General features: G+C 38.6%; 1 protein-coding gene across 2 annotated transcripts; it reads left to right on the top strand.

Moving 5' to 3' along the window:
- The first annotated feature begins 371 nt into the window (after positions 1-371).
- Positions 372-14,983, top strand: GPATCH1 (G-patch domain containing 1). Of its 2 annotated transcripts, none has more exons than XM_059481412.1 (20): positions 372-471; positions 1,418-1,552; positions 1,835-1,920; positions 2,307-2,467; positions 2,819-2,916; positions 3,055-3,113; positions 3,443-3,688; positions 4,465-4,612; positions 5,352-5,431; positions 6,732-6,936; positions 7,544-7,864; positions 9,591-9,772; positions 10,122-10,249; positions 10,517-10,650; positions 10,980-11,149; positions 11,871-12,084; positions 12,741-12,851; positions 13,313-13,437; positions 13,951-14,096; positions 14,678-14,983. In XM_059481412.1, the coding sequence occupies exons 1-20, from the start codon at positions 399-401 to the stop codon at positions 14,697-14,699; spliced, it is 2,844 nt and encodes a 947-aa protein (XP_059337395.1). In that variant the 5' UTR covers positions 372-398; the 3' UTR covers positions 14,700-14,983. The 2 variants fall into 2 exon arrangements, with proteins under 2 accessions (XP_059337395.1, XP_059337394.1); XM_059481411.1 differs by having other exon boundaries at positions 392-471; positions 11,874-12,084.
- The last annotated feature ends 887 nt before the right edge of the window (positions 14,984-15,870 follow it).

Below are 15,870 nucleotides of genomic sequence, written 5' to 3'. Positions count from 1 at the left end.
CCGCTGAGGGGCTCCGGGCGATGCCGCCGCCTCCGTCCCGCCAGCGAGGTCCCGGCGGTGTAGGGTGCCGGTGCCGCTCCCGTCCCGCCAGGGGGGTCCCGGCGGTGCAGGGTGCCGGTGCCGCTCCCGTCCCGCCAGGGGGGTCCCGGCGGTGCAGGGTGCCGGTGCCGCTCCCGTCCCGCCAGGGGGGTCCCGGCGGTGCAGGGTGCCGGTGCCGCTCCCGTCCCGCCAGGGGGGTCCCGGCGGTGCAGGGTGCCGGTGCCGGTGCCGCTCCCGTCCCGGCGGGGCAGGGCGCCGCTCCCTCGCAGAGCGCTCCCAGTGCCGGGAGGCGCCGGCGCTGCGCGGCTCCGCCTCCTCTCGTGACGCCGCCGTGTCCCGCGCGGCCACCGTCGTGTAAGATGGCGGAGAGCAGCGACAGCGAGGAGGAGGACTTAGTGAGCTATGGCAGCGCGCTGCAGCCGCTGCAGGAGGGTAAGGGACCCCCGGGAGGTTCGTCTGCTCCTCCTCCCTCTGTCAATGCGTTGTGCGAGCGCTGCAGAGCGGCCCGGCGTGAGGCGCTGGGGCCGGGGTATCCCGGAGGGCCTGCGCGGTCCTGTCCGGTTCTGTTCGGTTCCCGGCTGAACGCCGCCCAGCCCTTACTGTGAGGGGCTGCGGTGTGTGGGCCCAGCACAGACCTGCTCCTGCTGCGGGGAGCCTTGCTCGGCAGCCGAGCTGTCCTGCGGGAGCGTGGCCCAGCACAGGGCGGGCGGAGCGGGGGAAAAAAGGCCTCGGTACCACTGCGGCTGTGGCTGCCGTACCCCGCGGCTTGTGTCGGCTGCTCCGGGTGAAACTGGGTGCCAGTGTTTGCTTCTGTTCTCCTCACCCCCAAAAACCCCAGTACGGTTCAAATAAAACACTTCCAATGTACGCTGTTATGCTGATCTGACCGTCTGATGCTTATGTGGTTGAGATGGACAGGGCCAGGACTAATGTACAGTTGTGACTCCCAAATCTGTGCCTCTTTATTCAAGAAACGTTGTTAAAAAGAGGTAAATGTTTGTGTCAAAGTCTACGGGTTTTGTGTTTTGTTTCATTTTATACACGTTTGATGTGTAGTTTCTCAAGCAATTACTGAAGGGAAGAAATCCCGCCAGAAATCTTGCATACTTTAAAAGTTTCCTTTCACAAGAAAAAATGCAATGTTCTCAGAAGTCAGTAGAACTGAGGATTTTGATGTGAACACTTCATACTTTTCGCTTATCACTGGTGTATGTGAATAGTTACAATGGAGTGGAAATAAATGAAATGTGGTGATTTCCATGTCAGGGTGGCTAGTGTTTGATCCTGTTCTTACAAGGAAGAAACAGCTTCTGGAGGAAATGGGAAATTGTTCCTTCATGTAAAGTTGTGTCTTACTTTCTGGTTTATTTGATTGTAGGTGAACGAATTAAAAAGCCAGTTCCTCTCCAAGAGCAGACTGTTAAGGATGCAAAGGGACGATACCAGCGTTTCCATGGTGCATTCACTGGTGGCTTTTCTGCTGGATACTTCAACACTGTTGGTACAAAGGAAGGTCAGATATTTTGCTGTCTCCTGGGAATGGTTATATTGAGAATCATATTGTCATGTTAGTGAAAACAAATTAACTGTCATTAAGCATTTTTGTTCCTGCTATTCCTTATACTGTGAGTACTTGAAATAGTATTGCTGAAGTTATTTCTCCCTGAGTTTTTGGACTGTAATTTTACAAATATTCATTTGCTATATCCTTAAGATATAAGGTTGAAATGTTTGAATTGTTTTTGAATACTGAGTTGCCTTAAGTATCTTACTTAAATTTTTGCCTTCTTTAAAGGATGGACGCCATCAGCTTTTGTGTCATCACGGCAGAAGAGAGCAGACAGAACTGTTTTTGGACCAGAAGACTTCATGGATGAAGAGGTAAATTTAGAAAGGAATTGAAAACTTGTTTAAATAGTTGCCATGGCAGCAAAAATTGAAGTAACCTTGAAATTACTTCTTGGATACAGTGTTATCCTACTAGCTTTTACAGACTATTTCATGGGTTCATTTAAAAAGCTCCTGTAATGTCAGTATTAAAAAATAAAACCAGAACTCAACCTTTTCACCCTATCAGAAAATGCAAATACTTTTGAAACTGTTTATGATATTTCCACTAAAGGTATTGCAAAAACAACTGCATAAGTGGTTTGAGAAAATTAGCAAATGTGAAAGCCTTATGCCATTTTCATTTCTTTACTATTACAGTAAGTAAGAATTTGAAGAATGTTTAATCGAAATGTTCTCATTTTTGTGTGTATTTCCAGGATCTTAGTGAATTTGGGATAGCACCAAAAGATATTACAACTACAGATGATTTTGCATCTAAAGCTAAAGACAGAATAAAGGAGAAAGCTAGGCAGATTGCAGGAGTCGTTGCTCCCATTCCAGGAACCACTGCATTTGATGATTTAATTGGACCATCTAAGTAAGTAAATTTACCTGAAACTTTGCCAAACCATTCATTTCACTTAGAAGTGTTGTATTGCTTAGAAAAGGAATGTTTGGCCACTGCAGTTGTCAGACTGGAAGATCCTGCACTGCTATATTTCCTAAGTGGCCTCCACCTGGATTTTTGTTTTTAATGTGCAAACTTGCACCAAGTAAAGACGTATAAACTGACAGGTGCTGTGTATGCAAGTAGTAACACTTTCAGATTTGATTTTAAAGCAGGATACAAAACTAGAAGTTCAAATATTATATATGTACATTATTTATCAACAGATAATAAAGCTGTGGTTTGAAGTAATTTTGGGTTTTGTTTCCTTTTTCTTTTTAGAATCACAGTTGGGGTTGAACTGTTGCGAAAAATGGGCTGGAAAGAAGGACAAGGAGTTGGCCCCCGAGTCAAACGAAAGCCACGCAGGCAGAAACCTGGTGAGTTCAGGGAACTGCCTCAGCTAATTAATTTCCTTGGTAGTAGAAAGTTAACATTCATAGACTGATTAGAAAGTTGATTTTAAACCCTCTTTTTGTTTTTATGAATGTAATATGATGTTATGGTGTCTCTTACAGATCCTACAGTGAAGATTTATGGTTGTGCTTTACCACCTGGACTGTCTGAGGGTTCTGAGGTACTGAACAGGGAAAGTGGTCTGTTGGCTTTTGTAAGAATATGTGATGACACATTAAAAAATAAAACAACTTCTTTAATATCCTCAAACAGTATTTTAAAATACTGTTCTTCAATTCTTCTTAAAAGTGTTTATAAATACTTCCTATGCTTAATGTGAACAAAGGTGTTAATATCTAAATTTCTTCTTTTGCTACGTAGGAAGGTTTAGTTCATACACAATTCAGGAAATGCAAACTTGCTCAGGCTCATATTAACTGAATGTTGTAAAAGCTCAACATACAGACCTTTGAGTCATATTTGCTCTCATAAAGTTTCATTTTGTACAAGGATGAAGAGGATGAATACCAGCCAGAGAATGTGACTTTTGCACCGAAGGATGTAATGCCTGTAGACTTGACTCCAAAAGAGAATGTCCATGGACTTGGCTACAAGGGTTTGGACCCCTCTCAAGCCTTGTTTGGTGCATCTGGAAGAGAACACCTGAACCTCTTCACAGGTGGTTCTGAAGAAACAAGCAACTTACTTGGTGATCTGAGACACAGCAAAGGAAGAAAACTAGGTATTACAGGTCAGGTAAGGACATTTTTTACTGCATTTTATCATTAGTGTAGTAAAAGCCACATAAATTTTGTTTTAAGTGAAAAGCTCATTGTAATATTGTAAGAAATGTTAAGAGTAATTTGAGAATAGGATTTTTTTAAAACTTATTTTGAAGATGTGGAAAAATCCTTAGAACTCTCAAATGCCTTCACTTACTGAAACTGTAAAAGACAATTGTAAAACTACTCAGCTACTCTGAGTAGCTGGATGGAAAAACGTTCTGTGTTACTTTGATGAGATAAAGTTAATATCCTGTACGTTTTTTTTTTTTGATCTGTTGTACTTTCAGTAATGCTGTGTCTGTCAGCTAGAGAGGTTTTGTGTTGCTCCAGGGTATTTGTAGTTCTTCTCTAGAAGCACTATCAGTTTATATTTTCTGGGAATTCTGCTTGTTTAATTTCCCTGTTAACTGCCATATTTTTTCCTTTTGAGAACTTAACCTGCTCTTAGTCAGATTATATGTGTTATTTTGGTGGAACTAGTCTGTTGTCCTTGTCTTGTACACACCAAACTTGCTGTCCCTCCCTGCCAAGGGACTGGAATGTGTTTTCTTTCTTGCTTTTGTGCTCACTGAGGTGTGGGGCTTTTCCCACCTCAGTTTCTGTGGTGTAACTCTACATTTTTCCCAGTGTATCTATATTTGTACTGTAGACTTTATGTAGATGAATAGATATCCATGTAGATGTGTTCTCATATGTGACTTCAAAGTATTTCCACTTTTGAGTTCTCATTTAAAATCTGTATTTTAGGCTTTTGGTGTTGGAGCTCTGGAGGAAGAAGATGATGATATTTATGCAACTGACACACTGTCAAAATATGATACAGTTCTAAAGGATGAGGAGCCTGGGGATGGCTTGTATGGCTGGACAGCACCAAAACAGTATAAATCCAAAAAAAGTAAGAATTGTGGTTCTCTTTAAAGAGTGAGTGTAATATGGGGCGGGGGGGGGGGGGGGAAATAAGAAATGTGTTCTGTATTTGCCATATATTGTAATTTTCAGCCTTGATATCTGAAAATTCAACTAGTCCTCCTTCTATATTGAAGTGTTCAATTATGGAAATAATTTCCAAAGTCCTCCACTAATCCCAGTGTAGATGAAACTCTCAAAGCTGTTTTTTCAAAAGGACAGTATGTGCTGCTTTGTGAGATACAGTGCTCAGTTTCACTGAAGGAAACAAGTGATTGTGAATCACAGTTACAAAATATGGCCCAGCACTTAAAAAGAGAACTTTTGTTTTAGATGAACTTCTGTATTTTCAGATAATTTTTGTAAATTGTATCTTGGTGCCGCTTTATTTTTACTGCACTGTGTAAATACGTGAAATACTGTTGTCATTTCTGGAGCAGCTGTTCATGTTGGTTGTACACATTAATGGCACTGAGGGTGTTGGCTGTGCACAGTGTGGACACTGCTGCTTCACTGTAAGCCTTGTTCAGCCTCCAGCAGTCACTCTGGGAGTAGTTTTTAGTTGAATAATACTGATCCAGAATCAGAACCCTTAATTTTAAATGAAAAGTAGGGAAGGCAAACTACAGTTATGACTTAAAATAGACAGTGTGACATATGGAAAATATTCAGAAAAAAAATTGCCTATCATGCATGTTTTAAATATTGTATCTATGATCATTTTGTAGGGCCTGAAAGAGATTTTAAATATATAGGCAAAGTCCTGGCTGGTTTTTCCTTGGCATCAAAACCATCAGCTCCAGTCAAGGTAAGCAGATAGTGATGTTTTATGTATTAAGAATAACATCATTCATCATGTGAACAGTGTGGACTCTGCTCCTTCTTGGTGTTTTTCTGTTCTTAGAAATAAATGGTTTGGTCAGCAGTAAAAGTTGCTGAATGAACAAAATTATAGCACTGGGGGCTGTAATAGAAACCTAAAATTTATCAGGCTCCTGAAGGTATTTAACCTTTGCCTGGGTACTGGCTTTGAACAAATGCCTTCCACACTCTTCACTGCTACTTTCCATAAAGCTGGAGGAATGGTTTAATTTAACTTTAAATAAATAAATAAATAAATAAATAAATTTTGCTTTTAGATCTTTCATATGTAACATTCAGTTTTCTGTAAAAGGCAGGCCTCATGTTGTGTCCACTTTGCTATTTTGGTGACAGTTTAATTTTTTAGTCCTATCTTCAGGTTTACATAATTCATGCCATATATATTTGCATAAATTAGAATGACAACCAATTATATGACAGGGTCCTCTTTCTAAGGAAGAATATTTGTGTGGTATATAAAATCCCATCCTATAGGGAGCACAGAGATAACCCTTTAAGTAACAACTTGGATGCAGAACATGGGGAAAAGCACTTTGAAAGATGTTAAAATATATATATAGTAAGCATGGAATTACTCAGTAATCCAATTTATTGTTGTCATCTTATTGTATTTCATATTTCTGGAGTCCCATCTTAAAGTCCATACCTTCTTGCTGATCCTATTATGCAGCTCCTCTCTGCAGCACAGCTCCTCATGGCTTCCACAGGGGCTCCTTCTGGGCTCTTGACCCACCCCCTTTTATCCCAGTTGCCTTCATGAGCTACAGCTGCTGCCCAACCAAGGACCCCGCAGCTGTAGCTCATCCAGAGCAACCAGGACCCACCTCTCCAATACATAGGACTCTCACTACACCAATTGATTGAATCATTTGACTTGTGTTAAAAAATATTAAGCGATATTAAAAGGTGTTTTCTCAAATAAAAGCAGTACATCCTAAGACTAGTTAATTTTTCTGTCACTTAATGTGCATGTTTCATATTTTTCCATAGCTGTAAATTGTCAATAGTTTTATTCCCAGGGTTTGTATTACAGTGCCACTTACCAGTCTGTAGGAATTGGTAGCTTGTACTATCTGTTGGAAACTTGTACTATCTGTTTCTACTCTAAGATGGCAATTGAGGAATTCTTAGGTTGAGCTTTTTCTGGAACACATTTGTAGGTGTTGCACACACAGTTGTCTCTCTCTCTCTCAGTGGGTTTCTGTTTTGTTGCCCCTTTTCCCCAGATTTATCCCCCGCCCAGCCTGCCCCGCACCTACAGACCGGTGCATCACTTCAGCCCGGTGCTGCCCGCTGGGAGTGACGGCTGCCGCCTGCGGAGGGCACTGGAGCAGTCAGCTGGGAAACTGGAGAGCGACCCGGCCCAGCACAGCAGGCACGCTCTGAATGCAGCCCAGAGGAGGGAGCAGCTGGGGGAGGCTGAGCTGAAAGGTGGGAACACACCTGACCCTGTCTTTGCTTGTGTTTCAAACCTGTTTGTATGTGTAGTTATAGAGCAGTAAGAATTTGCTCTGGCCTTGAGTGCTTATTTTCTAACATAAATATATCAAATCTAGTTACCATTTCATTATCAGTTTCATCTCAGCTGGTGAATTGTTGACATAACTGACTGTATTTTCATTTACTTAAATATTTTAAAAACAAAAAGTATGTGTTGGATTTTGTTTTTTTGACAGAGTCGTGGCCTTTTATGAATATAATAGGCTGTGATAATTTTTTCTGTAAAATGTTTTACTGAAATCCATTCAGATATACTAAGAAGATAATTTATAACTGTGGCTCACATTTGTATCTACAATAGTAAACTTTATCAAGTTATATGTAAATAGCATAAAAGATGTAACTGTGGCCAAATTTTTATTTGCCATGTATGCCATATATTTGCCATTTATGCCATTTCATTGTTAATTTCTGATTAAGAGCATTTAATCTGAATTTATACACACGTGGTAGGGATTTTTCTTCTACTAAAGTGAAAGAAATAGTTCTAGTAATTTTTAATTTCTCCTTATCTTTCACTGCTTTTTTTCTGCTTTAGGTCCAGCTCCTTCTGTTTTGGAATATCTGTCTGAGAAAGATAGAGAAAGACTCAAACAAGTGAAACAAGCATCTGAACAACAAATGAAAGCAAACCCAGTGCCTCAGCAGTCCCCAAGTGAGGCAAACCCAGTGCCTCAGCAGTCCCCAAGTGGCAGATTCCAGCTGGCCTCCAGAGAAGATGATGCTCACAAATGGCAGACCCTGCTGGGAGGGCAGTTAGCAAATGCTGGTTCTAGTGACTTCAAACCATTTGCAAAAAATCCAGAAAAACAAAAAAGATATGAAAATTTTGTGAAAAGTCTTAAACAAGGAGAAAGAGGTAAAATATTTCTTGATTTATTTTTTCCTTCCCCTCCCCTACCCCCCTTTTTTTTCCCTCCAATGCATTTTATATTGACTATGAGTTCTCCTCCTGAATTTCACAGCATTTCTCCTTTTACTTCTTTTCAGGACCAATGTTTACAGAAATCTTTACTGATACTTAGTCATGTTGATTTCAAGAGAACTGCTCAGTTATTCAGTTGTCAGCAAGTCTTGGTTTTAGGCAATACATTTCATACTTCTGTGATGTAGCAGAAGTTCAGTTCTACTTCATTTCCTGGATTTCCCTTATTTCATTTGAAGGTACACTTCAGCTTTGGTCAGTGGAACAAGCCTTTTCATTTAGTTTGTTTCTCTTTGAGGAGCTAAACTGACAGATCATATAAAGGCACAAAGAGGACTGGGTAACAGCAGAACCAAAAGAAACCCCATTCCCTCTGCACCAGGGGAAGATAAGAATCCTAAAGTGAATTAAGTATTTCACACTTGTCAAAGCTTCTATTGCATGTCCTGCAGCTACTCCAACTTCTGCTGTCACTTATGTTCTTCTCAGAAAGATCTATGACTGTAAAAACACAGCATCCATGCAGAGCTCTTACTCCAAACCAAAAACCATCCAACCTCCTTCATCATCTCTTTTCATGCTGTTTCAGTCTCCTTCCATTTTGTTTAGGTTTTTGATATTAAATGGCACTGTGGTGTATATTAGATTGAATTAGGTACTCACAATGCCTTGTGGTGAGGTCTTCAGTTCTGTGATTTTTCTGTAAGGCATGAAAAGCTGAAATTGTTCTAGGGAGTTTATTCACCATCAGCCCATGACTTAAATTGCCTTGAAATGAACTTAAAAAAAAAAAAAAAGGGTTTTTTTCTAAATTTTGAAGTCCACAGGGGGAAGAAGAAAATGGGCACTAGGGAAATTTGACAGAGGAAAGCATATGGTGATAGGTGGAAAACCTGGGTTTGTTGTTTTAGTTGTGATTTGGGATTTTTTTGTCTTTTTTAAGTCATTTTCATTATATAAAATAAATATTTTCTGGTCAGTAGCCTCTTCTGGTTACTGCATTGGGACAGACTACTTGAACTTTGAATCCATAGTTCCTCTGGTCAGGACTGGGATTTTCCCTGGGTAAAGTTGACTATTCCCAATTATGGCTGTGTTATGACTGTAAGTGCCTCCCTAGTCATTATGATGGAAATGTATAAATAACTGGAATGGTTAAAGGTCTGTTTTACTGTGAGTGTATTTGCTTGGCTGGTGTTATTTCCTCTTCCTTCTGGGAGACAAACTGAACCTGTTGCTGTAAACCTGTGTGCAAACTCTGTATTTATCAGTGAGCAGTTATAGACCAGCAAATTACCAAGCATAGGCAGGCTTAAATTCTTCTGTTCTGTGTTTTAGCTATTTGATAAAGCTTTGGATGATACTTTTTGTTTTAATCACCTGTTAAATCCATTAAGTATTTTGAACATTCTTTAAAGGGCAATGAATAAGGAATCGGTTTTACAAGTAAAATTACTTAAAATACCAATTTAGCATTTGGCAAATGCTGTCATTCTTGCTGTCTTGAAAAACGACCTCCATTTATCAGGGATTAACACAGTTGATGTTAATACTACCCTTAAGATAAATATTCATTAAATACTTGCAAGAATGTTATTTTTTGTTTGAAAAGTGTTGACCCAAAGCATCTCTGCTGAGAATTCCTCTCCTCATCCTACAGGAGAAAGATTGGAGAGGTTTTTTGACCAGAACATGACGGAGTGGGAGCGAGGCAGAGAACAGGAGGAGTTCTTCCGTGCAGCAATGTTCTACAGGTCCTCAAATTCCACACTCTCATCCAGGTTCACCAGGGCCAAATATGAAGATGATGTTGACAAAGTTGAAGTTCCTCGAGACCAAGAGGTATTTGCTGTCTTTTAACACATTGGAGCTGCAGTTGTTGCCTTAGCCCTGACTTTTCCTTTTAAACTCTCATGAAGATGTGTCATTGTTTTGTTGCCCTTCTGTTTAGCAGCTTTTGAAAACACTTGGTGCAAACAGAGTAGTATTTGTTAAACAGCATTTAAATATTGATGGATTTGTCCTGTTCATAAATCTTACAACAGTTCAGGGTTTTTTTGTGTGTAAATTCTGCAATTAATTCTGTAAATTAAACAGTATGAATTCTGCACATTGCAATTGTATATAAAATACATTTTATATGTCTCTTTACACAAATTATTTATCAGCTCTAAATGTTTGACTTTTTCAGAATGATATTGATGATAAGGAAACAGCTGTGAAGATGAAGATGTTTGGCAAACTCACCAGAGACAACTTTGAATGGCATCCTGATAAGCTGCTGTGTAAAAGATTTAATGTTCGTGATCCATATCCTGAGTAAGATAATCCATACTTATATTTTTAAAACTTTTTATAAATTCTGAGTTTTTCATTTGCTTGTGGAAAATCTGGCTTGATGTTTTCTTGTGTCATAAGGTGATACAGAACTGCCCAAAGTTTTGATTTGTGTCACAAAATATGGTGACCTCTGATAAAATAGCATCCATTTGAAGGACTACTGTAGGAGTTCAGGTTTTTGTAGCTAATTTGATAACTTTCCTGTGTTTAATACAATAATCAGCAAACAATTTTATTTCCCTCTAGTTCTTCTGTAGTGGGTTTGCCAAAAGTGAAACGAGACAAGTATTCTGTTTTTAATTTCTTAACTGTGACTGAGCCCACCACATCTGCAACTCAAGCAACAAATGAAAAGATCCAAGAGAGTAACAGTCTCAACAGTAAGTTTGTTGTTACTTTATTAATTTAGCTATACATGAGGTAATAGTACAGAAAAGGCATCTTTCTCATTGAGAACCTAGCCACATGATTTTTTTTTAATTAAAAAAAACAAACAAAGGAATTGAAAATAAAAATTCAGTGACATAAAAACTGAAGTTAGTGATATAAAGCTAATTTCTTCTACCTAAAAGACATTTATAGGTCAAGTATTCATTAGAAAGATTTAAAAAATGTCAAACTGAAGAAGCAGAGTAATTTAAAATCAAGTAGGCCTTGAAATGCAGAACAATTTGGCATGCAGGTGATTTGAATATTTTGGATGTTTTAGAACCAAAGAAATCTTCAAGGTGGGATGTGTCAGACAAAGAGAAGGAGAAGAAAGATTCCATCAGTGAATTCATTAGTCTGGCTAGATCAAAAGCTGATGCTCAGCAGCAGCCCCCAGTGCCAACCAAAGAAGAATGTGGAACTGGGACAACTGAAACTCCTCCCTCTGTGGTGAGTTTACAACAGGGTTTGAACTGAAAGGGAACAGCTGTAAACCTTGAAAACCCAGAAATATAAACAATTAATATATTAACCCATCTTATGTGTTAATATTGTTTATATATGTTAACATGAATTGTTAATATATGAATACCAGATCAGTTTGCTCAAGAGCCAAGTCAGGATGAGCAGAGGCATGAGATGGCACTTTGAAGAACTTTGAGCTTATAATTCTGGAATGAAAGATCTTTGCAGCTCACCTCTGATTATACTTGAAGTAGAGCTTAAGAGAAGAAAAAATGTAGCCCAGTAGTCTGGGAACTAAATTCAGTAACTTTGCCATCACTCTGCTCACAGGCACAGAATGTATTTATTTCTCCTTTCCACAGAACAGAGTGCATATTTTGGGGAGAAATGTGATGTTTTACTTTTGCTTAAATTTGATATGATATAATTGAAGTTTGAATTAATGAATTAGAATGTATAATATCTGGGGATGTATTTTCACAAACAGCACTACTCTTTATGGGACACTGGCTTAGTTCCTCAGTGTTTCAGAGCTTTACTATTTGGGACTAAGATTGTTTATTTCACAGCTGTTGTGCCATCCAAATGTTTTGTAAATACCTGTCAGCATGCTTGAGGTTATTCCTTATCAGAGAGATTGTTAGTTTCAGAGAGAGATTGTTAGTTTCTTTAGTGCCTAAATACACTTTGTTGTGATGCTCTTTAGCAGGCAGCTGATGAACATAAGGATCAGGAGGAAGAAAGCAAACGACCACCCATGGACTTATTTAAGGCCATCTTTGTGAGCTCCTCAGATGAAAAATCATCTTCCTCTGAAGAAGAAGAGAGTGATGAAGAAGAGCAACCAGCTGCTTCAGAAAGACAGTCAGAAACCACCAAGCCAGTTGATGTAGCAGACAGTTCTTCCTCTAATTTACATGGTAGTACTTCTGGAAGTTCATTTTTATGCAACATAAAGTACATACCTTGTAAAAGTTCCACTTTTGAATCACACATTCTTGGACTGTTAGGACAGTGCTAACCAGTGCAGATCTTCAGAGATTGGCAGAGCTGGTTGTGTGGAAAATGCAAATAAATACAGCACTGAATAGGGCCTTGCATGTTACAGTGTTAGCATTGCCATGCACCTTTTGTGTGGATTTTTCAGGCAAACTGCTGCCTAGAATATGCCTGTTACACAGTGAGGGGGAGCAGAACATCTGGTGTAAGAACATACTTAAAATGAAAATACTTTGTTCACTTACTGTCACAGCTGGTTCTATTAACATTCAATTTGTAGTGTTTATTAACCTTATACATCTCATTGAGTTTTTTATTCATTCTGAGTAATGGAAAAATAGTACTGTTACAAAAGGGAAGGAAACAAATACACACTAATAGCAATTTAATTAATAATTTATAGTTTAAAAGGTAAATTTTGATTCAAAAGAAAAAAACCCTACGGTATGTTGACATGTTTCAGAATGTCAGCTACCCAGTTGGCCAAATCTTAAAGATTTTTAGAAAGCCTCTTTGAGCTTTCTTCAGCACTTCTTGGAAAAAATATTTATATAGCAAGTTTTGGTTTTTTTCATAGAGAATGTGACTGCTACAACTGATTCTGGCATTCCTTCATTGCCTACTTCAAAGCAGGAGCTGGATGCAGCAGAGGAATTTGGACCAAAGTTGCCACCAGCTTTTTCTTCTGGTAGGTTGTGTAAGCATCTAGAATGTAAATATTGAAATAGTATATAAAATGCATAATATCTCTCTTTATAAAAAGCATTTGTGAATGGGCCATCTATCTCTTAAATGTGTGCTATGTAAACAGGCATCACCAAATGTTTTGTTTCCATGCTCTGACCCACAACAGGAACCACCTCTTTGCCTGTGTGCCAGGTTTATTTTAACTATAGAGGTAATGATAAAAAATGGATGTGAAAATAGAGGATAGTCTTGCAATTTCATTTTTTAGCAGATTGGAAGGGCATTTACTTACATTGGGGGTGTTGTAGGTGGGAGTTTTGGACAGGTAATTTCCTTTTTAAAGTAAGGAGTTTTGTTTGTTTAATTATCAGATCAAGTTAAAAGTAATACAGAATATAATAACCAAATTGCCCTGTTTTTGTTGGTTTTTTTTATTCTTTATGCATTTGCTTTGTATTTTAGGCACTACTTGGCAACAACAAACAGAGGTGCCAGCAACTTTTCCTGGGCCTAGCAGGAAAGAAAAGCATAGGAAAATCAGAGAAAGGCACAAGGCTAAGAAAGAACGCAAACGAAAAAAGGAAAAGGTAATAAATTTAAATACTGATTTCTGATTTATTGATTATTTGATCTGCCTTTCAAAATGTTTTATTATTTAGGCTTGGTTGTAGAAAAAATATATACTGGGATTAGAATTTAAACAACAGAATTCTGTTGATGTTTTGAAACCAGAAAATTATCCCATTATGATGCTGCTTTTCCCATATGCACACATGTGACTACAGGTACAGTAGTGTGGGTGGTTTCATGTTCTGTGTGGAAGATGTCAGACACATTCTGGGAATTGCATTCATGCCTTATATTCAGATAACTGTAATGAAATGTCTGCTTTAGGGAGAGTTGAGTGCGTGGATTAAATGAATTTTGGTTTTTAATATTTTTTTTCTTTAAGCTTAGCCTGAATAGTGAAAAAGAATCATTGATAGGTGTCCTGTTAAGCTTTGAGTCCATACTGAAATTACCTTTTTTCTTCTGTTGACATTCAGAAAAATCCCAGTCTTTCACAAGGAGATAAAAGATTATTTCTGTTCTTTTTACAGAAAAAGAAGCATAAGAAGCAAAAAAACAAAGGAAAACACAAGAATAAAAAATCAGAAAAAGAAAGCAGCTCAGACACTACAGATAGCAGTGACAGCCTTAGTGATATGGATACCACAGGCTTGTCACCTAAAGAACTTCTTAGAAGGTAAGCAGAAAGGTTACTTAAATATTTGCAAATTTAACAGTGAATAACTAAAACATCAGTTTATGAGTTGTCATTCTAGTGAACCTATTTGCAGCAAATGTGAATAAGCCAGTTTCTTTGTGAAGATAAAATATTGCTGACTTTGGTGAGGAAAGAGTACAAATATTGGACATTTTAATCTAGAGGGTAATTAATTTCAGGATAGAAGCCTCTTAAGGTAAAGACAGCTAAACACACAGGCCTAGCAGAGCTAATGGACATAATAATTAAAGATGACTGATATTTTTGGAAGGTATTTTGAATTGAAATGAAAAATTGAATTAGTGCAGGTGGAAATTCATGTTTTCAGTTATCTACTTCTCTTTGCCTGGGAACATTGGAAGAAACTTGCCTGCTAAGATTCTATTCAGAGAGATCTGTTGTGTGGCACCAATGCTTCATGGTGCCAAATGTTTTTATCTGATACAACTCAGATCTCTCTCCCTGCAACTAAGGTTTAAGAAACTGCTCAAGTAATGAAATGTTCCTAATGTGGTGTGACTGTTTAGTGTGACCTTTTTCCTTTTTTTCCTCTCTTTCAGATTAAAACAACTCCAGTATTGAAGAGCTCTCTTGTGTTCTTCAGTGTTGTGTGACTTGATCTCAATTTTGATCTCCTCTGTGATGGTAGATCAGTGGTGTATAATGTGAAGCACTATAGATACAGTATTCATATTGAATTGCTTTCAAAGTACATGTGCATATGTTTATGATGTTCCATGAGCTCAAATGTATGGGTTATAGAACACTGAAAAGACCCCTTTCTGGGCATAATCATCTGAAATACTGCAGGCTCTGTTTTATTTAATAAAACAAAGCATTTTAATAAACTTTATTATTACAAATAAGTTTTGTATAGTGCTAATTTGTTATGCCTAGGACCTCTAAAATGCTGGAGAGTAACTTCCACTCTGAGTTAAGTTAGGAAGTTAGAACTAAAGCAATATAAAAATTTTATTGGGTGCAAGTACTTTTATTGAATCTAATGTAGAATTTCACATCACAGTTTTTGAGTATCCAGCTGTTATTTTTGCCTCTCCAAATTGTATAACATTTACTACAGCAGCTCTAAATCATTAACCTTTGACAGAATCACAGAATATGCTGAGTTGGAAGGGACCTATCAGGATCATCAAGCCCAAGTCCTGACCCTGCACAGTGCATCTCACATAAATTATCACAACCAATGAGCTAAAAGATTATGTATGATTAGAAACTGCCTCATTTTATGTAGTTACAAAGAAAACTGTTCATACTGCTTTTTATCTGCAGTTGGCATATAGAAATAATTTAGAATAATTCAGATTAATGTAGAATAATTTAAATATGAGCCATGAAATAATACAGAGGTGGTGGGGAGCAGCTGTGGGGCAGCTTGGAGCCCTGCAGGAGTGTGGGTTCAGGGCTCTGGGGGGCTGCTGGCAGCCCAGGGATGGAAAGCTCCCTGACACTTTCTGTGGGGTTAAAGCTTGTGGCAGCTGGTGTTTGGTAGCTGTGTTCACACAAACACAAGGTTCACAGACACGAACAAACTTTTCTTCACAAATGAGTGAAGAAAAGACTTTTCAAAATATCTTTGCCAGAATTTGTAAGTCTTGGCCAGAACATGTGGCCTAAGAGCTCCATGTGCTGCATTTGGATGGGCCAGAATTAAGGAAACAAATGTTGGAAGACTTGAGAGGCTTCAGGAGATGTAAAGATTTTTTTTTTGAGAGGAAGAAGAGTTTGAAAACAA

Source organism: Ammospiza nelsoni, chromosome 13, assembly GCF_027579445.1.
Source record: "Ammospiza nelsoni isolate bAmmNel1 chromosome 13, bAmmNel1.pri, whole genome shotgun sequence".
NCBI lineage: Eukaryota > Metazoa > Chordata > Aves > Passeriformes > Passerellidae > Ammospiza > Ammospiza nelsoni.
Note: the sequence above shows the minus strand (reverse complement) of the source record. Positions and strands in the feature narration are given on the sequence as shown.